The 24,096-nt window shown below is 51.3% G+C and overlaps 1 protein-coding gene and 1 long non-coding RNA gene across 3 annotated transcripts; both read left to right on the forward strand.

Moving 5' to 3' along the window:
• Nucleotides 1-13,565: 13,565 nt before the first annotated feature.
• LOC101677614 lies at nt 13,566-18,729 on the forward strand. The gene is made up of 2 exons (XM_004763891.3): nt 13,566-13,943; nt 18,270-18,729. The coding sequence occupies exons 1-2, from the start codon at nt 13,566-13,568 to the stop codon at nt 18,561-18,563; spliced, it is 672 nt and encodes a 223-aa protein (XP_004763948.1). The 3' UTR covers nt 18,564-18,729.
• Nucleotides 18,730-20,473: 1,744 nt separating this feature from the next.
• On the forward strand, nt 20,474-22,501 carry LOC106006979. 2 transcript variants are annotated; one of them, XR_006603182.1, is made up of 4 exons: nt 20,474-20,637; nt 20,767-21,481; nt 21,678-21,805; nt 22,074-22,501. It is a non-coding gene; the product is annotated as an uncharacterized LOC106006979 (long non-coding RNA). The 2 variants fall into 2 exon arrangements; XR_001181407.2 differs by having other exon boundaries at nt 20,767-21,805.
• Nucleotides 22,502-24,096: the final 1,595 nt, after the last annotated feature.

Genomic DNA, 24,096 nt, shown 5'->3' on the forward strand with positions numbered 1-24,096 from the left:
ACCAGGTAAACAAAGAATGCAGAAAGAGCTTCCAATCCTTGCTGACATCTGTATAAAGTCTTACGTGCCCTGCGATAATGACTGTAAAGAAATATTATGGGCTAAAAATGGTTGTCTTATAGGTAGATGGGCATGACGGTAATTTTTTGGTCAAGTTAGCTTAATATACAATGAAAAATATAGAAAGTGGCATGAGAGAGACAGGTCACCTGGCTTTCAAGAACACTATGCAATACATCAAGTGTAGATGAGAAGAAGATGAGGGCGCCTGGGTGGCTCAGTGGGTTAAGCCGCTGCCTTCGGCTCAGGTCATGATCTCAGGGTCCTGGGATCGAGTCCTGAATCGGGCTCTCTGCTCAGCGGGGAGCCTGCTTCCTCCTCTCTCTCTCTCTGCCTGCCTCTCTGCCTACTTGTGATCTCTCTCTGTCAAATAAATAAATAAAATCTTAAAAAAAAAAAAAAGAAGAAGAAGATGAACGCCATGGCAGTGGGGGATTAGGAAAAGCTGTGGACATCATTAGAAGTAGCCTAACAATGGGTCACTGCTGAGCTGGCCCTCCTACGGACATTTCTGGGAAGCCCCAAAACGCAAAGCCATACTCAAAGAACACCAGCAGTACCTATGATGGAGTTCCGGACACACGGCCAGCATGGGGGCGGGGGGAGGGTTTCAGAGAGCAGGGAGGTCTCTTGGGTGCCTTTCAAATCCCATCAGCAACTTAGCTGCTTGCGCATCATGGGGAAGGCTGGTCCTCAACCTGCACTCAAGTCTTTGTTCTGTTTTGTTTCTAAATATGAACAGCAAACACAACATCATGATGAGGAAGAACAAAAGTGAGCGGGCATCTCATTGCTTCAAAGAAGCCAAGTTTTGTTATCAGGATGTGCGGTGCAGGGTGTTTCTGGGGGCTGAGTGGAGGCCGGTGCAGCTCTCCCCTCCAAATTCTTTCTCCAGCCTGTGGTTCGTCTCCCAGACTATGCAGCCTGAGACCAAGCCATCTGTTCTTAAACTCCCGTCTGGATCCACTGTGGGTGCATAAATATGCAGATTCCTGGTCCTCACCACCTGATTCTGATTCAGACTCGAACTATTTGCCAGCAAGCCCATCAGCTGATGCTAACGCATGTGGGCCTGGGGCTATATTTCGAGAAGCTCAGTGAAACCATTCCAATGTGCTTAAAAGTTCAAATCCTAAACCAGACCTTAACCGCCCTGTTTGCCTCCTTAAAGCTTTGTGGGTCATTTTCCTATTTTAGTGAGGAACCAAGAGGGAGGAGGAAGAATAGAAGAACACAGGACGCGGAGGAAGAGGGGACAGGAACTGCTCCCCCAGGGGAGAGGCCAGGACCGGAAAACCAAGGACTTTGTACCCAACTTTACTGACGCCATCTCTGCCGCCATTGGCCAGCGACGTATGATGTCTGCCATCTTGCTCAGAATGGACTGGGGGTATGTGTGCATGGGCACTAGTGTGTGAGAGTGTGGGGACTCAGGCTTGGAGGGGAGCAGAAACGGAAGGGGGGTTTGATCCTCTCTGATCTAACTCTAGAGGTGCTCACAGAGACAAAGAGAAAGACTTAAAGAAATTAGTATAATAAAATAATGAAAATTGCTACAAGAGGGAGAAACACAAGTATTGTGGGAACCAGGCAGAGAAGGGAATGACTAATAACTCTGTGTGGGGGTAAGGGGAGGGTGGGGCTCGCAGGATGATTAGTTGATGACTTACCACAGACGAGGCATGGTAAATAGTAATTTCATCCTCACAACAACCTTGCAAAAGGAGATATTCTTTTACATGGTGGAATGTGTACCTCAGAAAGATTGGTTGTGTATCCAGCATCATACGGCATGATTTGGACGCAGCTCTGTCCCAACTCTGAGATATGAGGTGTGATTTCTCCCTAGGATTCATCCAGCTGTAATTTTGGGTGAGTCATTTCCCCTCGGGTTCCCCATCCATGAAAGCAGGGCCGGGCCCTCCACTCGATGCCGAGTTCCTCCCCAGCCCAGAGCCCAGAGGGGCCTACCGGGACCTCAAGGGTGGAATCCTGGGACCTGGAAGAAAGGAAGATCCTGCCCTCCAAGAGGGACTGTGGCCTCCCCGCTAGCAGCCGTCATGAGATCAGACACTCTCTACCCCCTGGCAGGCTTTCCAGCTCTCTCACCTGACCCAGAGGGGAGCACCGACTTTCGGAAGTTGGGAGCCCTTCAGCAAGTCCCCGCCACCCCACCAGGGAAGCGAGATGAGATTTCTTTTTCGGATTTCCTATTTTGACTCCTGATGTCCCGTCTCTGTCAGAAAGTTTACTGGCCCTCAGTGCCGTGTGGGATAGAGGAAGTCTTCTTTGTTAGCAGTTCAAAAAAAAATTTTGGCCACCGATGGCCCCAGCAGCCCACAGTGGCTACACACAAAATACACAGTCTGGGAGGAAGGCAGCAGGCGGAGGTCCTCCCCGGGAAGCCCTGGGTGGACCACACAGCAGGCCAAAGCTCCCATAGCGTGAATGCAAACACAGGGGAAATCAGCCCTGGGTGGTGTCAGATCCCTGGCTCAAGGCTATTCCGGGAAGAGAAAAGATAGCCCCTCACTTCCCTGGAAGCTACCAGAAAAAAAATCCTCTTCTGCTGCAAAGCCATGCCCAGTCCAGCCCCAGGCACAGGCCGGCACATGGGTCCCCGAAGTCTCCCAGCACAAGCACAAAGCAAAGCGAGGGACACGGAGATTGCTCTCCCTCTCTCTGGGGCAGCAGCCATGGACAGAGCCCCGGGTCACAAAGGGCTCCAGGGGGCAACTCCAGCAACCGCCCCAGGGGTCCGCACTTCAGGGCCTCCCAGGAGCAGCTGCTTGGTGGCCGAGCCCTCGCCTTGGGTCCAGAATTATTTTTCGCCCCAGCCAGGCTCTGGGGGACACTGTGTGATGTTTTGACACCCAGAATGACCAAATATTTTCAACCAAATATTTTCCCAACTGAGAACAGGCAGACCAGCTCTGGCTGGTGCATCTGTGGGGAGCAAAGCACAAGACACCTCCCATTTGTCCGACTGTCCCCATAGGCCAAGCTAGCTTTAGCTTCTACTAGTAGAAACGGTGACAAAGCCTTGCTAGATACTCCGACGGGGGTAGTCTTAAAGCAACCAGGTGAGGTGGAGACTAGTTATGATTCCCTTTTTGTAGATGAACAAACTGAGGCTTTGAGGGGAAAGTGGTGAAGGTTCTGATTAGCACCAGGGCCATCTGGCTTCGGAGTCTGGGCTCTCAACCATCACACCAAGGGGGCAATTACTGGGTTCCCCTCAGAGTTGCAAAAAATCCACCCTGCTTTCCTTCCGATGATGATGACCAGTCTGTGTGAAATTTTCAGGCCCCTCTCCCTCTTGAGAAAAGAGGAAGCAGTTACTCCAGAGATCAGGGGGCACATGTTAATGCCAGGCATGGGAGTGGGTGTGGATGGGGGGGGCACATGCTTAGCACCAGGAGGCCATTCATGACCCAGCCACCTTGGCTTGGCATCCTCTGTAGACCTCTTGGATGATGATCCCAGGCAGAGGGGACTTCTGGAAGTAAAGATGGGAAGTGCTGGGGATTTGTGGCACCACAGGAGGTCTGAGGGAGCATCTCAAGCTGAACCCGGGAGGTTGCCACCCAACCTTGAGGATCCTCATATCTGAGGGGCAGAAAAAACCCTGTGGAGGGGGAGGGAAGGAAATGGGGTGTGGCCAAGATATGGAAGCCACGTAAGAGCTGTAGACAGCATAGATAGAGAAAATGTGGTGTATTCAAATGCATAATAACAGAAAGCAGAATGCTGGTTACCAGGGCTCGAGCAGAGGCAGGAGGCAGTGGAGGATATTAGTCAAAAGGTACAAACTTTCAGCTATAAAATGAGTACGTTCTGGAGACCCAGTGTACAGCGTGGTGATGGCAGTGGATTACGTGGAATTGTACACCTGCAGTGAGCTAAGAGAGGAGATCCCAAGTGTTCTCTTCCCACTCATCCACACAGGGACCGCTCTGTGAGGTGACGGGTATGCTAATTCGCTTGATGGTGGTCTTCATCTCACAGTGGACCTGTGGATCAAAGCATTGAGTTGTACACCCGAAATACATACAACTTACATTTGTCCGTCGCATTCCAATAAAGCTGGAAAGAAAAAAGGGGGAGCATCTGCCTGAAGAGAGACCCCCAAAGGGGAGAGAGCAGGAAGTGGGACTTTGGAGGGCGGAGAGGGCAGCCTGGGTGCATGCCCCAGGGAGGCAGATGTGAGCCCAGGCTACGAAAACATGGAAGGCTCCTTTCTTGTTGTTGGCGTTACTCATATGTTCACCACAGCCCTGTAGGGAGGCCAGGGTCGAGCATTACGCTAAGAGCTCTCATCTGAGCGGGCCAACAAACTGCAATCCCCAAACCCTGTCCTGAGCACCTGGGAAGGCGATGCCTGCTGTTCATTAGCATCCCTACACCACAGATGAGAAATGAAGCTCCGTCAAGTTAAGTAACTGGCTGAATGGGGCTGAGTTCTCCCATGGGAAACCTGAGGTTCCTACCCACATCTGGCTGCGACGTCCTCACACTTTACCTCTTAAGTTCGTCCTCTCCTGCACCCTTGAGAGGGATGGATGAGTTCCCATTCCCAGAGGTATTCAAGGGATGCTGGAACGTGCCTGATCATAGACACCCCCCAAGAGTCTCCTCGACGTCCGGCTGTACAGGTCTCACCCCAGAACCACAGCTGAATCTCTGGGGAGGGCCCTGGAGTCTGTTTTTTTGGGGGGAGCACAAAGCAAGACACGTGGAAACCTGGCTTGAGGGAGTCCTGTGCTAAGAGGAAGCTGGACCAGATGCCCTTTTAGGGTTCCCACCTTCTGTGTGGCCCAAGCGTTTGTGATTCTATTTTTAGACAGGTCCTTCCTGAATCAATGCGTCAGACTCTCTGGCACCTTCTGATGGCTCCGGGGCACCTGAGCTGTCTTCAGAGCTGCCCTGATGCCCCAGAGATAGGTGCAGTGGGCTGGGAAGAGCCCTGGGAGCCAGGAGAAAGCAGAGGGAAGCCACATTCACTGAAGGGAAGGGGAGGAGGGGAGAGGTGGAAAGTCTTTCATTTTGGACTCTGAGGGGCATTCTCCCTGTGCCCTGAGGCCGACAGCTGGGAGGCTGCTCCTTGCAGAAAAGCTATCCCTTATCCCAGAGTGTGGACGGACAGGAGGAGGTTTCCGTGGGACCTTTCCCCCACCGCTTTGGAGGGATGGACGGTGGGTTCTGGGGAACTAGTGGAGGAGATGCCAGAAAGGGCTCCCCAAGTTCCAAAATGGCGGTAGTGGTTGCAGAGCCTTCAGGAGTGCTCAGGCTTCTCCTGGGTCAGGCACCAGGCGGGCACCCTGCGTGCTGCCTCTCGGGGAATCCTCATCAATTCCCACGAAATCAGTACCACCACTGCTCCCACTTACATGGAGGGGTTCATAAGCTGAGGGAGAGAGGTTACTTGTCTCTAGCTCCACAGGGACCCACAGAGCCTTCCGATCTCCTCCACGGCGCGGCCGCACTCCTCAGCAACCCCCAGAGAACTTGCGTGTTTCTTAATTTCATTTTGGATCATTGACTTTTGAGGATGTGCCCAAAGCTATTATCTTGTCCTGACAGCTAATGATGAGTGACATTGACCATTTACCTGGGCCTGCTCTCGGGGCTGTACCTGGACTGATTCCCTGAATCCTGGCAACCACCCAGGAGAGTGTTATCATTATCCCCATTTAGCAGATGAGAAAACAGAGCCTTGAAAAGATTGAGTAACTTGTGCCAAAGGTTGTAAACTGGTATAACCAGGCTTCAGGCTCGGGGAGTTTGACTCCAAAGTCTGCATGGCTAAGCATGATTCTATGCTGCCGTATTCCAGAGAAGCACAAACCCTACAACCAACCCCCATATGACCGAGTACTCTATCAGGGGATTTGGGGCTCGCTTGCGATCCTCTTTTGGGGTCTAGCTTTAGGTTAACAATACCTAAGGATCAATTTTTTTTTTTTTTTAAGATTTTATTTATATATTTGACAGAGAGAGAGACCACAAGTAGGCAGAGAGGCAGGCAGAGAGAGAGGAGGAAGCAGGCTCCCTGCCAAGCAGAGAGCCGATGTGGGGCTCGATCCCAGGACCCTGAGATCATGACCTGAGCTGAAGGCAGAGGCTTAACCCACTGAGCCATCCAGGCGCCCCCTTAAGGATCAATTTTTAAAGAAAAATCAAAACTCAAAGCTAAGATCTGGATTTATGCTTCCAGGAAGACCAGTACCTTCTGGAACTGGGAGAGGGATCCTGGGAGGTACTGCAGGTACCGGGAGAGGGAAGAGCAGGCCTGGGGCCTTTGGCAGGCTACTCTGAACCTTGCTTTTGCTTCTTCACCCATTCTAGATCCTGGGGCCCACCCCAAAGCTGGGGAAACAGTCAGTTCCAGCCACACCTTGCTTTCTGAGTGGCCTGCTGTTGGGCAACCCCATCTCCCACCTGCCCCCTTACACCGAAGTTACTGGGCCAGCATTTGCCTCTCTGGTAGGGGGTGGGCCAGGGATCCAGTCCAGGAGGGAATCTGCGAGTGGGGTAGGTGAAGGACGTGCTCCCGCTGGGTCACAGGTGTTCAGGAGCAGATCCCTGGGCTGCACCCCCAAGGATTCTGATTAAGTTGGTCTGAGGTGTTTTTAATACAGGCCTCAAGTGTTTAATAAAGGCCCATTGACACAGACTGACCAAGGTCAGAGTCCACATTATCCGCCCTGCTGGCCGCTGTAATCAAGACGAGGACTCTTGGTTAATTCTACTCACGTTCAGGGCAATGGCCTTCGTGCAGAATCCCGGAGACGCCGGGCTGGGGCTGGGGCTGGGAATTGGTATGCTGAGCCCAAAGAAGGGAGAGGTAGTTCCTGGAAATTCTGTGCATCTGCCCCGCCCTGACTCTTTGTGCCGGTGGGTCCTTCCTCTCTCCCCGGCCTCCGCCCACCGCCCTTTACCCAGACTCCTTCCTAGTCTCTGCTCTGAGCTCTGAGAGATGGCGGGGGGTACAAGACTGAATTTGTTAGGGCAAGACATAGTTCCTGGCCTCCAGGGACCCGAGTCTAGTTGAGAAGGTGGACAAGTCAGCGAGAAATGTCAGTGAACCTGGGGCATTGAAGCCAGGGGGCTGCGGGAGCCAGAGCACAGCCCAGGGGGCAGGAAGGCAGGTGCTGGGGAGGGAGGTGGTTTTTGGTTTTGGTTTGTTTTTTTTTTTAAAGATTTTATTTATTTATTTGACAGAGAGTGATCACAAGTAGGCAGAGAGACAGAAAGAGAGAGGGGGAAGCAGGCTCTCTGCTGAGCAGAGAGCCCAATGCAGGACTCAGTCCCAGAACGCTGAGATCATGACCTGAGCCGAAGGCAGAGGCTTAACCCACTGAGCCACCCAGGCGCCCGAGGGAGGTGATTTTGAGTGAGAGACCACAGCGAATGACCGTTGAGGACATAGAGAGGCCTGGAGGGGAAACTGCCAGGGAAGGTGATGAGCCCACCAGCTTGCTAGCGATGGAGAAGGGGTTTCACTCTCAGGGGGCAGACCTTGTGGGGCACACGGGTTGAGGTCACCTTCAAAAGGCCCAGAGAGCTCCCCCGAGGCCTAGAAGAGCCCACAGAAGAATCATCAGGACTCTGAACTCCCCCCACCAGGCAGGAGGTGAAGGACAGCTGGGGGGTCTGGAGGTTTGGGGACCCACTTCTGAACACTCTGGGCTCTTTTACAAACCCTGAAAGGTGCACCGAAAGATACAGAGGACTGGGCCAGTCACCTCCAGCTTTAAGGAAACAGAAGAATCCCACTCCAAGAAGCCGTAGGAGGAGGGGTGACTAAATTTGTTCTTAATTGAGCTCTTACTGTGATAAGCGTCTAATAGAGATGGTCCTATCTATTCCCCACAACTTCCCTTTGAGGCAGATTTTATTACTCCCATTGGACAGGTCAGCAGACAGAGGCACAGAGGGAGCAGGTCACCCGCCCGGTCACACAGCTGGTCACTGGCTGAGCTGGGGCTTTGACGAAGCACTCCTTCCCTGAGGAATAAATAAAGATCCACGGGATATTTTCTCTAATTGGTCAATGTCAGAGTCCCCAAAGTTTGACACAGTACTCACCTGTCACAGAGAATTTAGAACCAGAATGTGGAAGCGACTTAGGTCGAGGCACAGCATTTTAATAAAAAACAGAAAAATCCAGCGGAGAGCAGGTCAAAATGAATCTCCGTGTTTAAGCTGCGTTGTGAACGTTCGTCTTGGGGGAGCCCAGAAGCTCGCACCTTGGCCAGCCTGTTTTCCCAGGCAGAGAGGTGCTTTCTGATGGGGAAGGATAAGCAGCACTTGAAAAAGAAATGGAAAGATGAGTTGCATTTCTGGAACGTGGTGAAGAACAAAGAGGGCCTCTGTCGTTCTCCGGGTCCAGCAAGGTGACGCCACGAATCCTAGAATCTATCCCACAATCACCCGGACCGGGGAGAGGCCTCTGTCCCCAAAACCCTCCTCAGAGAGTCACATGGGTTCAGTCGGAAGACGAGGGTGAACCCTGCCTCGTAGTTGCCCTTCTGTTGGGAGGGGGGCTCGCCAGCGGTGATTTCCAAATGTAAGAAATACATTTTCTGTCACCGCCCAGCACAGCCCTGTGTGTAGGTTTCAGGAAGCAATACTTACCCACGTTAAGTGCAGTCCACGCTGTTGTTTTCCATTCTACCCAAAGTTACTCGTTTTAAAACTGCTTGCGCCCAGCTCAGTGGATTTCACTAACCACTAATGGTTTGTGATCCCCAGTTTAAAAAACATCGAGCACGGAGGGAAGGGCCAGGGAAACTGAGTAGGAGGTGTTTATGACAGAAATTTATACCGCAGTCACTATCTCTACAGTTGAGCCTTTGCATAATGTGTTTACCCTACCTTCATCTAATTGGCATTTCTCAAACCGTTGTTCCACGGATTATCTTTATTCTGAGAGATTTTTAACAGATACTTTCCTCCAGAATGGTTCTGTGGTCAGACAAGTTTGGGAAATGATACACAGCGTAGCCACACCTGATATGCCACAAAGCACTTCGCTTGTTCAAGGCTCTGAGAAGGTCTGCAGTGAAGGACCAGCTTAACTCGGTTTATCCAGCTTTTCCCAGATTTTTTTTTGACCACAGAGCCACTTATTCCTTTAGGGGAACACTGGTGCTCTCTCCAAAAACCAGGCAGGGCCTGGCTGCTTCACACTGTCCTCTGCGAGCTTTATCCTGTCCCTGTGAGGCCTGAGAGGCAGGTGTTACGGGAGTGCTGTTGGAACACAGTTCACCTACTTGTTTGATTCCCAGCATGGGGTCAGGGCCAGAGCTGGGCCACAGCCAGGCCTCCTGACTCTCAATCAGATCGGGGAGCCCTCAGGCAGTCCCATGATCCTGAAGGGCTACTTTCCAGACAGGCTGAGAAAATCTGTCCACCCCAACATGCATTGCAGGGGCCATGGAAGGGTGCTGAGTGTCCAAGAATTCAAAGCTCAGCCCAAAGGCTTATTAGCTCTTCAACCTCCCTGGAGGCAAGAAGGAGATGGGGGCCTAGCCATCCCCACCCCCCGCCCTCCCGAACAGGGGTTAAGCACCTCACCAGCCCTTGTACACACAGAAGAGCCACCTACACCCCCGACTTCTAGCTTCTGCTATGGTTCAGGTCAACCTTGGCTGCGGAAGCCGAGCTCAGATTTGTGAAACAGCTCTGCTGTTTGTTAATTATTTTGGAATATGTCATGTGTCTCTTTGGATACAAAAGAAACATGGAGATATATAATAAATTTTTTTTTTCTCCTAAAAAATGAAGAAACTTCTTCTTTGTCCCTGTTGTCTAATCACCCATTTCCTCCCTAGACCCAACCAACTGACCGGTTTCTAGTATCTGCGCATCTATCTACAAAGAAAGATATTTAGGGGCGCCTGGGTGTCTCAGTGTGTTAAGTGACTGACTCTTGGTTTAGGCTCAAGTCATGATCTCAGAGTCCTGCGGTCGAGCCCCGTGTCAGTCTCCCTGCACTCAGCACAGAGTCGGCTTGATGCTTCTCTCTATCCCTCGCCCTCTCCACCTCTCCCTCACCCCTGCCCCACTCACATGGGGTCTCTCTCTCTCTCTCCTTTAAAAAATAAATTAATATATCTTTAAAAAGGAAAGAAAGATATGTATTATACCCCATATACATCTAATATTAAAAAATTTAAATTTAAACATCTAATATTCAAAAAAAATTTAAAGATTTTATTTATTTATCTGACAGAGAGAGAAAGACAGCAAGAGGGAATGCACAAGCAGGGGGAGCGGCAGGGAGAGGGAAAAGCAAGCAACACGGGGCTCGATCCCAGGACCCTGGGATTATGACCTGAGCTGAAGGCAGATGCTTAACCGACAGAGCCACCCGCGTGCCCTACACATTAGATGTTAAACACAAATTAACATACTGCACACACATCGTCTGCACCTTACTTTTGAACTTAATGATGGATTTTGGAAATTGTTTCCTATTACTACACAAGCATTCTTACTCTTTTTTATGGCTATATGCATATTATGGCCCTTTATGGCTGCATCGTAATGTATTTAACTAGCCTCCCACTGATGGCATGAATTACTTTCAGTGCTTTCTATTAACATGATGTTGCAGTGGATAATCGTGCACACGTGAGTGTGGGTGAGGGGGGATAAAGCCCCGGATGTGGAACCTTCGGGTGAAGGCATGACACTGCTTTCAGTGGTGTTAGGGGCTGCCTGGTGGCTCTGCTCTGGGGCAGGGATCCCAGGAAGAGATGTGGGGCTTCCCTTTCTCATTGGAAGCTTGATCCAGCCAGCTTCATGCATTGGGCCCGGCCTCGGGAAACATGGGGTGTGGTTCTGCCCTGTCCTCCACCAGCTCTGTGACCTTAGGGAAGATCCGTACCCACTCCAGATGTTTCCATGCCTTAAGATCAGGAGTGGGAGCACGAGGCGTGGGGACACCCTAGCTTCTTACTCTCTATGATTCTGGTCTGTGCTCTTGGCCAGTCCTCCCGAGGCAGGGAAGGACAGCACTAAACCATTCTGGCTCCCTTGTCTCGTCTCCATTCTGGATACACTTCTCATTTAGGACTGGGTCTTCCATCTTGGAGAAGCCAACTGGGCGGTGTGGCTTGCTTCTGTTATCTCCTTCTGCAAAAACAGGATCTCCACATGGGCTGGGAGTCAGCGGGTCTCACCCAACGCTGTAAGCCAGCTTCTAGAACGTTCGATGGAAATAGAATGCCACAAGACAACAACAGCGCACCATGACACACGTACTCACATCATGAAAATCCAGAACACCGACGGTGCCAAATGCTGGCGAGGACGTGGAGCCCCAGGAACTCTCTTTCACTGCTGGTGGGAATGAGAAATGCTACCGCCATTTTGGAAGGCAGTTTGGCGGTTTCTCACAAGACTAAACATTCTCTAACCAGGCTCCTCGTTATTTACCTAAATGAACGGAAAAAATATATGTTCATAAAAAAAATAATAACCCTCACATGGATGTTCACAGGAGCTTTATTCATAATTGCCAAAGCCTGGCAGCAACCAAGATGTTCTTTAGTCGGTGAATGGATTCATGAGCTGTGGTAATCCAGGTACTGGAATAAAATTTGATGCTAAAAAGAAATGAACTATCAGGCCATGAAAAGACATGAAAGAAACTGAAATGCATATTACACAGTGAAAGAAGCTGATTTGTAGGATTTCAACTATCGACATTCTGGAAAAGAAAAACTGTGGGGACAGTAAAAAGAGTCACTCGAGGGTTTGGGGGAAAGGAAGGGGAGCATGGAAGATTTTTAAAGCAGTGAAATTACTCTGTGTGACACTGCAATGGTGGCTAGATGTCCTTCTCCATTTGTCCCAGCCAGTAGAATGTACAACACCAAGCGTGAACAAAATCAGATAGAAACTAAGGACTCCAGGTCATCATAATGATTTGTCAGTGTGGGTTCATCCGTTGTAACGAGCCTCCACTCTGGTACGTGCTGTCGGTAGTGGCTGAGACTGTGTGTGGGTGGTGACAGCGGCTCTATGGGAAGCCTGTCCCGTCCATTCAGTTCTGCTGTGAACCTAAAACTGCTCTAAAAAAATAAAGTCTATTAAAAAATAGACCTTAAAACGTTGAGCCACATACATATTTTTCCATTAAACTTGAGATAAAATTCACCCATTGAAAAGGTACAACTCAGTGGTTTATAGTATATTGAAGAGGTTGTGCATCGCTCACCATTATCGAATTCTAGAACGTTTTTATCACCCTGAAAAGAAGCTCCATATCTGGGAACAGGGGCTCTCTGTTCCTCCCTTCCCCCAGTGCTCTGGCAACCAATAGCCTACTTTCCATCTCCACGGATTTCTTAGGCTTTCCTTTGCCGTGGGTCTACACTTAGGAGTGGCATTGCTGGATCATAGGGTAGCTCTACGTTTAACTTCTGGAGGACCTGGCAGGCTATTTTCCACAGTGGCTGACCCCTGTTCCGCTCCAGCTGGCATGGCATGAGGGGTCCAGTTTCTTCACACCCTCAGTTGTCTTTCTGTCTGTAATCATCTCAAGGTGTGTGAAGTGCTCCAGAGCCTGAACTTTTAACTACTATTCTACACAGGAGGCACTCAATGAACACTTTTTTGAATGAATGAAAAAATAAACACATGTTGTCATTGTCAATGATGTGATCTGACATCGCATCACACACATCATCTGACAAATCACACAAAGCTTACTAACCATGAGCTTCCACGGAAGAGAAGGCTGTGGGGTTCAGCCCGTTAAGGGGCTGCCTTTGGTTCAGGTCATGGTCCCGGAGTTCAGAGTTCTGGAAGATCAAGCCCTCCATCACATCCGGCTTCCTGCTCAGAGGGCAGCCCACTTCTCCCTCTGCCCGTTGCCCTGCTGTGCTCACTCTCAAATAAATAAAGTCTTTAAAAAAAATCATTTATTTATTTGACAGAGAGATCACAAGTAGGCAGAGAGGCAGGTGAGGGGTGGCAGGGGGAGGGGGCAGCAGACCCCCTGCCAAGCGGAGAGCCCGACTTTGGGGCTTGATCCCAGGACCCTGAGATCATGACCTGAGCCAAAGGCAGAGGCTTAACCCACTGCACCACCCAGGCATCCTGAAATAAATGAAGTCTTAAAAAAAGAAAGAGGCTGTTTTCCTCTAAATAGTGATTTCCCGGTGGTATCTGAGTCACCTGCAGTGTTTTATTATGTATGTATGTATGTATGTATGTATGTATGTATGTATGTATATTTTAGAGCGAGAGGAAGAGAGTGCGCATGCGCCGGAGAGGGGCTGGGCGGAGGGGGACAGAGAGAGAAGCTCCAGCAGGCTCCCGGCTGAGCGAGGAGTCCAAGGTCAGGCTCCATCTTAAGCCCCCGAGATCGTGACCTGAACCAAAATCAAGAGTTCTGACGCTTGACTGAGCCACCCAGGTGCCGCACCTGCAGAGGGTTTTAAGATTGCAGATTCCCAGGCCCGACGCGCAGAGTTGGGTGTGGTAAGATGCGGGCCCCGCATCCCACCCCCAGGGGATCCTGCCGTTCGGGACCCGGTAATCTAGGAAGGGCATTTCGAGTACAGCGCTCCTCTTTGCGAGCAGCCGGCTGTTGGGGTGCCCTGTGGAGATGCAGCGCGTGGCAAGGGCAGGACTCAGACCCGGCTGAGTTTTGGACCCGGGGCCCTACACAGCGCGGCATCCCCGGGGCCGGGGCAAAGCGGACAACAGCCGAGACTCCTGGAGAACTCACCTCGCTCCGATTCTTTACATGCAACTCCTCCTTCCAGCCTCCAAATGAGATCCAGTGCGGAAGGCCCTCAGCGATTCCGCCTTCGCAGAGGACAGGCAAGATCTCTCCGCCCCGAGAGCCAGGTTCAAGCAAGGTCTGTGGCCTCCGCTCTGCCTGTTCTCCTCCTGGGCTATTTCTCTAGCAGGGACGTGCTCACTGAGCTGGGGAGGGGCAGCACACATCCATAGAGAGGAGAGCTAGCCAGGCCCCAAGGGTATTGGTGTGTGTGTGTGGGGGGGGGCTTGTATAGAGAGGGTCTGGGTAAAATATCGCTGGGGGAGGCAGGAGGGGGACAAACAGAGGAAACAGAAGTGGTTCTTTGTGGCAATAGCGCCCTTGCTAAGCCTGTAGCTGCCCTGAGGACGTCCTGCCGCACTCTGGCTTGCCTCGTGTGCCCCCGCGTGCCCCCCACCCCAGACTCACACACAGCAGATGCTGCTTGACACCTAAGAATCAGGAGTAGGTACTTTCAGCTGCTATAGCTCACTTAGATACTATTTCCAGATGAGAAAACCAGGCCCAGAGACATTAAATAACGTGCCCCAAATCATACAGCATGTGTTGCAAGGCAGCTCCAACTTCGTTTTTGACTCCCAGTCCGGTGCTCTTTTCCTCCTACTAGTGATTCTTGAGGCAGATCATGGGTCCCTCGGAGACTCCGAGGACAGGGATCTTCCCCTCGCTGTGCGGGAACACCCCTTGTGTGTGTGTGTTGGGGCTCATTCCCAATGCTGTGGTTTAGGGCGATGCCCAGACTCTGATGAACCTGCTCGGCTCTCCTCATGCTTTGAGGGACCCCTTGCAGGAACAGCAGTTTCACAAGAATGTATTAACAGCCCCTCAAAGACAAAGGCAACTTAAAAGAGCTGGTTCATCGCAGAGCGGGGTCCCTTCTTTGCAGGCCCACGCGGACCCGGAAACCATCAAAAGCTGAGGCTGGGAAACCCAGCTTCCTGCTTCTGGCCTCAATTCCCCACCACCATCACCACCAAGACCACTAAAAATAAGACCAAACCCAACACATGCCCTCCCCACGTCGTTCTCGTGGTTTCTCTCTCTGCTTCCTGTTGATCTTGAAGTTTGCTTTACTTCACAGCCTCTGACTTCTGTGCACAGCCCAGGGGCACTCCCCTGGCTTGAGAGGAAATAGCATTTTATTTTATTTTATTTTTTAAAAGACGTTTTATTTATTCATTTGGCAGGCAGAGATCACAAGTAGGCAGAAAGGCAGGCAGAGAGAGAGAGAGAGAGGAGGAAGCAGGCTCCCTGCCAAGCAGAGAGCCCGATGCGGGGCTCGATCCCAGGACCCTGGGATATGACCTGAGCTGAAGGCAGAGGCTTTAAACCCACTGAGCCACCCAGGCGCCCTGGAAATAGCATTTTAAAAAGCCCAAGGGAAGATGGCAGGTGTGAAACAGCGGGTACTGAGGGTCGATGTCCTGCCTCTTCATCCATCTTGCTGGGGAGGTGGCAGCCCCAGAGAACTCTGGTCCAAACCCTGACAACCACTGCCAGGGTCAACCTGTACGAATCTTGGTTATGGCTTTTGACAAATGTACCCACACGCACACCCGTGGCTGTGGGGCTCTGGAAGGCATAATTGCTCTCCGGACTTAGCGAGTATGGGTGGAGGACAAAGTCACAGGACACAGGATCGTTGGGGATACTTTATGAGAAATGCCTTTTGCCTCTCCATCTGTGCCCTGGAAAACCAGGGGTCAATGGCCCATTTTTCAGGTTTACCCCCCAAATGCTCTTCCGACCATCATTTCAAATCTGGCCCCTCCAGGAGACCTCCCTGGAGGGCCCCAGCGAGACTTTACCGTCACCCAATCTCAGCCTCCGTTTGCTGCTATAATTACACGTCTTCCCCTGCTAGACTGTGAGCCCTTGGAGGGGCATGGGTGAACCACGGAATCACTCATTTTAGGAATTACACAACTAATATATGTTTACCATTTGGAAATAGAAAATTTAGAGAGTCCCCCTTCCCCATACCCCCCAAAGATAAAATGTATCCACGATGGAACATTAAACATTTTGGTGATCTGTCTTCCTGTGCAAACAGAAACGCACCCCCACACAACACATTTACTCCGAGTGGAAGCTATTCAACTTTGAGTTCCATAACTCCCTGTATGTCTGCTCAATATGCCTTAAGAGATTTTCATCTCAACATTGTGTGTCATTGGAGATCGCTGCAGAGCCTCACGACAGCCGCATCACCGTGTCCTCTGCCAGTCCTCTACTGCTGGGCCATGAGGTTGTGTCTCGTTCTTTTTTGAAAGACAGCTTTATTAAGATATAATTCACATACCATAAAATTCATCCTTTGAAGGTGACTATTCAGGTTTTTAGTGTATTTACAGAGTCCTGCAATCATCATCACCGTCCAACTTTAGAAAATTCTCATCACCCCGAAAAGAAAGTCCATGGCCCTGAGCAGTCATCGCAGTCCCTTGCTCCTAGAAACCTAATCTCCATTCTGAATGGGTTTTACTTTTTTTTAAACTCTGGACATTTCATCTAAGTGGAATTGTACGATGTGTGGCTTCTTTTGCTTATAATGTTATGTATCAGGGCTTCTCTGCTGCTGCTGAATGACATTCCACGGTGTGGATGACGCCACATTTTGTTTCTACATCCATCAGTTGGTGCACACTTGTACTGTTTCCACTCTCTGCCTGTTATAATACTGGCGTGAACGTTTCTGTTTTTACGTTTTTATGTGAACACATCTTTTCAGTTCTTTGGGGTCTATGCCTCGGAGTGAAGCTGCCGGATCAGGGGGTAACTTTACGCTTAACTTCCTTGAAGAACTGCCGAACTGCTCCAAAGTCGTGCCATTTTACGTTCCCATTAGCCCGAGTAAGGATATTCCAGTTTCTCCACATCCTGGCCATCCTTTACTTTTTGTTCATCATTTGGGTTTTTAACCCCAGAGCTGTCCGTCGAATATAAGAACGCTGAATCCATGTTTGCCGGATTGATCACATGCTTTCCCCCCAAATAGGAAGTTTTTGCTTTTCTGAGACTCATCTGTACAATCCATGCCCCCAAACACCAGGCCAGATCCAGCCTTTGTCCTTGGAGTGAGGGAAGCTTCATGGAGGAGGAAGGGTTTGGGCTAGGAGACAGTTGTAACAGCAACTTGTAACAAGTTGGGGACACCACTGACCCCCCTGAAACTTTGGTTCTATTACCCACGAGGCAGGAGCTGGGAACAGGAGCTGCCTCGTGACATAAGGCAAGGACACCACGCAGCACAGTGTCAGGCACGTAGAGGGGCCTCTTGTCCTTCCCCATGAGAAGGGTGAAGGCTTGGCTCTTAGATGAGCCGGGGAACGACATGCCCTTGGAGGAAGAGCATGTGCCGGGACAGGGGAGTGAAAGCACGTGGCCAGAGTGAGGGGAGAAGGTGGAGCATGGAAATAAAGCCAGGATCCCCTGGGACCAGACCCCTCCCGGCCCCCCGCAACCACCAAGGGGCTCGTTGTGCGGGAAGGAAGTTCCATCCTTCCTTGAAGTCACAGACTCTAGGCTGGGCGGGAGGAGACCACGGTGTGCATGTTGAAGGGCTCCCTTTTCCTCAGGGTGAGGCAGGACTGAGAGGCTGAGCCAGGAGCAGCCAGCCCAGCAAGGGGGCTGTTTGAATGAATCTGGGTGAAAACTGAGGAGCTGAGAATAGAGCCGTGAGGGTGGGCGTCACACGGGGGCCCACAGAGAGACTTAGGAGGGGACAGAAGTGGGATGTGACAGCTGTGTGGCCTCTGTGATGGCAGGCTGCCCTGGAGATCTCATCTTTTTAAAATTCTCACAACTCTGCAAGGAGCTACCTGCTTTTCCAGTTCCAGGTTTGCCAACTGAGGCTCAGAGGGAGTTAGGAGATTTGCCCGAAGTCCTACCAGATGGGTAACATTTGCCCCCAGGTCTGCCTGCTCTCCTGGGAAGGACTTAGCTCTGCAGTGAAGCCCGGGAGGAAGGGAGGGAGAGAGGAGAGCGGGAAAGTGAGCAGGAGGGGAGGCTTGGGGGGCAGCCTGGAGCTCAGGTGGGTCAGTCACGCTGAGGGCGACAAGGCGTCTCTGAGGAGCAAGGCCCTCGGTGACAGGAGCTGGGATGTCTCTGATCCACTTTCTTCCTGGGGTGGGGGTTGGGGAGGCATACGAAGCCTTGGAGACAGAAGTGTGTTGAATGGAGACCATGACCCGCCAGCCCTGTTTGGACTGAGGCTGGCACACGGGCCCAGGTGGAGAGCAAGCAGCTCCCCAACTCTTCCCTCATTAGAACCCCATCCATGGCCAGAAGCCTAGATCCTCTGGACTTGGGGCCATGCTGGGGAAAGGGGCTGTCACTGGGCTGGTGGCTGAGCCTGGATCTCCCAAGCAGCCTTGGGCCTTTCCCTGTGCACTCCCCTCAGCAGGGCCAAGAGACTCTACCCCTTCCTGGAGACATCCACACTCACAGCATGGGTGTCCCACACCAGGCCTGCCTGCGAGACCCACACGCTGGCCTGGCCGGTCTCATGGGAGCAGGTGAGCTGAGGGGCCGTGTGGAGATGGCACAAGATCCCCACACCGAGAGGGGGGAAGGGGTGCCTAGGAGGGGAGTCCTGAGCTGCCTGCCTCACAAAGAGGGGATCCCCTCGCTTCCACTTTCTCCCAGGCCGTACTCCCCACGGCCGTATTCCCCACGGCTCCCTTCCTGTGCCCATTAGCCTTTGTCCACGAGGCCATGCTCACTCAGCTTAGAGTTAGCAGAGGCTCAGAGGGGGACATGGCAGGGAGCCATCTGGTTTTCTCCCAAGACCCTCAAACCTCCCCCACCACCCCTTTGTCACCCCCAGGGCCCAGCCTGCCTCAGCCCAACCACCCCCTTCTCGGCCCTTCAGTCTTTTTTTTTTTTTTTAAAGATTTTTTTCTTTATTTATCAGACAGAGATCACAAGGAGGCAGAGAGGCAGGTAGAGAGAGAGGGGAGGAAGCAGGCTCCCTGCAGTGCAGAGAGCCCGATGTGGGGCTCGATCCCAGGACCCTGGGATCATGACCTGAGCAGAGGCTTAACCCACTGAGCCACCCAGGCGCCCCTCGGCCCTTGAGTCTTTATCCGCATTTATTACCCGTCAATTAGGCCGCCTCCATCCCCTGCACACAGAAAGCCGGGCAGCTGATTGTGGTGGAGATCCCTGGGCTCCTTCCCCAGCCTCTTCCCTTGGTGGGGGGAGGTTGTTGGAGAAGTGGGGAGGAACGGGGAGGGAGAAGGGCAGCCTGCAGTCTCCCCTTTAGCTGACAGTGCCCATGGCCATGGTCTCTTTGCAGTAGGCTGTTTCTCCAGACCACAGTTGGAACTCCCGGGGTGGAAGTCCGGGTGACGAGGGTCGGTGGCCAGCGGGTACCTGTGACGGAGGGTGGCTGGGGAGGTCACAGGCACGTGTTCCCTGACTGGAGCCTGGCTCAGTCAGCCTTTCCATGGGGGTTGTTCGGGCCAGCACAAGGTGTCACTGGGACCTCCCTGAGTGCCATTGGACACTTGGTGTCCTCTCTCTGACCACTCTGAGGCCTCTGATCATGAAGGAGGAAGAGGGAGAGAAAGAAGGTGGCAGAAGAGGAAGGGGACAAGAGCAGTGGGGGTGGGGACAGGGACGTCCCAGGAGGGACAACATCTGATCGCCTGGAGTGGGCCAGTCCCAGCATGACCTCTACGCGGCAAGCGTGCTCACCCGCACTTCACAGCTGAGGAGACTGCGCTTAGAGAAGAAACCTGCCCAAGGTCTCTCAATGGGTCTGTGGCTGAGCTTCTGTGTCCAAAGTTCCCCTGCTTGCTCTCTTCCCGGCCACTCGGTGCCTGTCTTGTCTCATTCCCTCATCCGGGGGTAGAGTCTGTGGGCCCTGAGCACAGCCCTGCATCTTCTCCCCAAGCTGGGCTCTGCCACCTGGTTTCGGGCCCCAGACCCAATCTGCAACAGCCTCACTCACACAGGGATCAGCTCATGGTGAGTAATATCGGAGCCTGTACCCCCAGCCTCTGGGTAGGGGGCATCGTCAGAAATTCCAATTTCCAGGTAAAGCACCCAGCTCGTCGCCTTGGTCATGGCAGAGGCACCATACCTATTGGGTGAGTTTCTCATTCCTGTACCTTCCAGGTTGACCTCTCGCAGGACCCACCCCACACACTCCAGGGGTCGCAGGGCAGCGTCGCTGACGGTCAGGGCTGTGGACCAGGATGCAGGAGTTTCACTCACCTGCCCAGAACGTGACTGGCCCTGGCTCATGGCTGCCTTCCTGGCCGACTGTGAGCTCACCCTGCTCATGTCACCACTGAGGGTGTCCCGGGGACTTTCAAGTGAGGGGTCAGCCCCAGCCACCAGAAGGGAAACTCAGTCCTAACTACAGACCATGAAGCCAGAAGGAGAACGGAGAGGAAGGGGGACAACAAGCCGCTACTGTATGGGCCCGATCCCTCCCAGGGTGTCCCTGTGTCCTGCGGAGTGGCAGAGCTGCTGCACCCCAGAGGCCGCGCTCAGAGGGTGGCCTGCCCATGCACACCCCAATCCCACTAGGGCAGACAGGCCCTGGGTCCTGTGCGAGCTAACAAGGCGGTGGCTCCCGGCTGATAACCTCTCCGTATTTGTCACTCGTTTTCTTAAAGAGGAGGCCGAGCACAGAGAGAAGGGTGGAGGACCAAGTGGGGTGAGTGGGAGCAGCAATGGTCTTTGATGCACAGGCCACACCCAGAAAAAGCAGCCCTGATGGTAACCAGATCTTCCCCTCTGGCAACACAGCGATACGGGAGGTAAGTCTCAATGCCTTTCCTCACCTCAAACTACTTCATCATCGTGTTCTGCTAATCCCAAATGGCTGAAAGCTACTTCCTACGAGGAATTCCAGTAAGCTGATGTTCTTGTCTTTTCACCTTTATCAGGATGGTTTTCAGTGCCTGTATAGATGGGAGCCCTGGCTAATGCCCAGTTGGCCTACTTCTTCCCCCCGGTCTGGCTCTGACAGTAGCACTGGCTCCTCACACTTCCAGCCCAAGGAAAATTCTCTGCACAGGCAAATGTGCCTTGGGAGCTAAAAGGAGGAGAAGAGCTCCAGGGATTCTCCAGGCCTGCGTTCTCCGAAGAGAGGACAGTGTTGATGAGAGAATCCATCAGAAAACTGGGTTTCCTTGGAGGAATGGAGTGGCCCGTGATGAGAAGGGGCGTGGGGACAGAGGAGATAAGAATTCACAGTGCTTTCACCATAGTCCGAGGCCAGAACACCCAGCACCCCTGAGAGCTAGTCCTGCCCTGGATCGGGTCCCATCTCATGGTGGCAAAGGCCACCAGCTACCCTTGGAGGAAAGTACCTGTGTGGCCGGGAGGGCGGTGTTTGGATAAGTCTATATTTGTAAGAGGACTCTAAGTTGGGCGGGTGGTTCCCTGGCCTTATCAGGGCCCTGCAGTCCAGCATGGCTCCAGGGCAGATGGGCTGCCCAGTCTCCACCCTATTGGACTTGGCTCAGTCCCCATAAGAGGGAGGGCCTTGTCCTCACACACCCCTGTGCTCAGTGTCACCCTACTCCATTGGCTGCACTGACCTCTGTGTCACAGCCAGCAGCAATGGGGAGAGAAGTTGGCTGGCTTTCCAAGTCGGGGGTGAGCAGAGGCATGGCCTTCCCAGACTGGGCAAATCCCCGCAATGGCAGAAGGCGGGGGGTGGGGGGGGCTTCGGAAGGAGAATGAACACCTGCTGGATTCCAGAGGCTTTAGAAACAAGTTAAACAGCTCTGTCAGAATTCATTCAACTCAAACTATTACTATTTCTCCCTGATGCCAAAATGGTCATGGCTAGATGTGTCCAGGCAGCAAGTAATGGAGAATGCGTTCCATTTCCCACCGAGGGAGAGAGAGGGCACAGCCATGACACAGGCTGACACATGCTCGACGTGCTCTTCTGAACTGTGTGACCTCGGATGTGCTGTAAGTCTTCTTAGAGTCTCAGTTTCCTCACCTGCAAAATTGAGAACACGTCTTTATGAAATTAAGTGCAATAATGTGTGTTAAGGACAGGGCATTGGACAGTAGGGGCCCAGTACGTGTTCCCTGTTCCTTCCTCCTAACCCCCCCTTTCCTTCATTTCTCGTTGTCTTTACCTTTTTGTTTGAGTGATTTGATATGACTAATTCTGATGCCCTGTGGTGGTTTCTAAATATGACTGTAAGTTCTTTGACATTCCCCTCTTCAAAAGGTGGAAACTAACATCCCTCCCCTCAAAGACTGGCTGGACCTCGTGACTTGTGTTTTGCACGAAGAGGATACAGCAGAAGGGAAGGTGGATGAGGGGAAGGTGTGCGACGTCTGAAGCCAGGTCATAAAAGGCACTGTGGTTTCCACCTCATTCTCTCCTGGACTGTCTGCTACTGGGGCCACCCTGTCATGAGGACACTTAAGCAGCCCATGTAGGGAAGGTCCAAGTGGGGAAGAGGGAAGGCATCCCACCAACAGTAAAGCACCAACTTGCCAACCATCCTCCTCCAGCCCCAATCAAGCCTTCAGATGACTGTAGCTCTGCCTGACACCGCAACCTCTTGAAAGACCCCAAGCCAGAATGTTCTGGAATTTCTGACCCAAAGGAACTATGAGATATAATAAATGCATATTATTTAAAACTCCACATTTTAGAGTGATTTGTTACCCAGCAATAGCTTATGTATCTGTTGAATTCCAAAAAAGCTCTGAAACCACATATAGGTAAAGGCAAAGCTGTAACAACATGGAACACTATCAGAACAAGATTTGAAAGATGGGAGTGAAGTCCTAAATGGGGCGGGTCTAGGGAATAATCTACTTCACTCAACTGGAAAATCTGGCTAAAGACAAAAATAAAGCTTTAAGGTTTCTTTCAAGCCAAGGTAAAAACAGGAACTTAATGGATCATATTAAAACTATTATTTTTCTTTTGGCTTTGAATAATGATATACATTTGACATGTGGGATTTTAGATAAATAGCCTCCCTATATGGTGAATGATATCTTGGTATCTTTACATACTCTGCCTACTGTAGATCATACTGAGCAGGTTTGAAATCAACATATAGTTCACTTACAATGACGCACTTTGACAGTTTTCAGAAACTCTTGGCATTACAAAAATTTGGGAAAATGTACACTGTATTTTGTAAACTTTTTACATAGGTACAAGAAAAAAATAAAGTCTAATAAGGTTTATAGGAAAAGTCTCCATCCCACCCCTCCTCCACAGGGTAGTTTCCTTTCTCATGGTCAACCCTCTGTCACTGATTTCTGGTTTAATTTCCCAGAGAGACATTTTATATACACATAAATAATATATATTGTTTGCTCCCTTTATTACACAAATGGTAGCATACTATAGGCGTGGTTCTGTCCTGTGCCTTTTATTACTCAATATTGATATAGGACTTAAAGATAACTTTCCCCTTAATTATCCTAATTTTTTTTTTTCCTGAGCTTTTGGTATTTTCTTATTTGAACTTTGGGAATGTAAAGAAGTCAAGAAAATAAAAGCGCTCGTGATCCCACCACTAAGAGGTCACTGGCTGTTCAAAACCCACTGTTTGGGTGTATTCCTTCCTGTCTTTCCCCTGTAAATATGAGATGTCTAATATGTGTAATTTTTTTAAACCATGGGAAGAATTTCATATGGGGTTTTCCTCCCATTTATTTCTACCTGGGAGTATTCCCAGTCCCTCTCCCTTATCACTACCATTATACTGTACGTATATTCAGGTTTTCCTTAAGGGGCATATTTATTCTCTCAATAACACTCTGCCCAGTGCAGGATTGAGGTGAACCTGCCTTTTCTGGGTCTTCTCCAGGCTGCTGTGGAAACAGCTCAGACCAGCCTTTGTCACCAGGACATCTGTCACATGAGCAACCAAGACTAGACACTACTGAAGCACGTTCATACAGGACTTTCCTGGATTGCCTGCAAGCCACAGAGCCTGCAGACGGCCAACTCCCTGCATGATGGCGCTCGGCTCTCAAGGAGCAGGGAGATATAGGAAAGGTCAGTCTTGCCAACCAGGGCACCCAAGTCAGTTGTTCCCCTGAACACAACATAGAATCAGAGTGATTGACCGAGTTCTATGGGATTCTCCAGGAAGTTCCCTAGGTCTAGGCATCCCCACTGATCTTGAAGGATCCTTGCCTGGGAGGAGGTAATGTAACATTTTCCTCTCCATCACCTTCCAGGCACAAAATACACCCTCCAGTGAGATTTCTTACTGGAA

This window comes from Mustela putorius, unplaced genomic scaffold (genome assembly GCF_011764305.1).
Source record: "Mustela putorius furo isolate JIRA1106 unplaced genomic scaffold, ASM1176430v1.1 tig00003909_pilon_pilon_pilon, whole genome shotgun sequence".
Classification (NCBI taxonomy): Eukaryota; Metazoa; Chordata; class Mammalia; order Carnivora; family Mustelidae; genus Mustela; species Mustela putorius.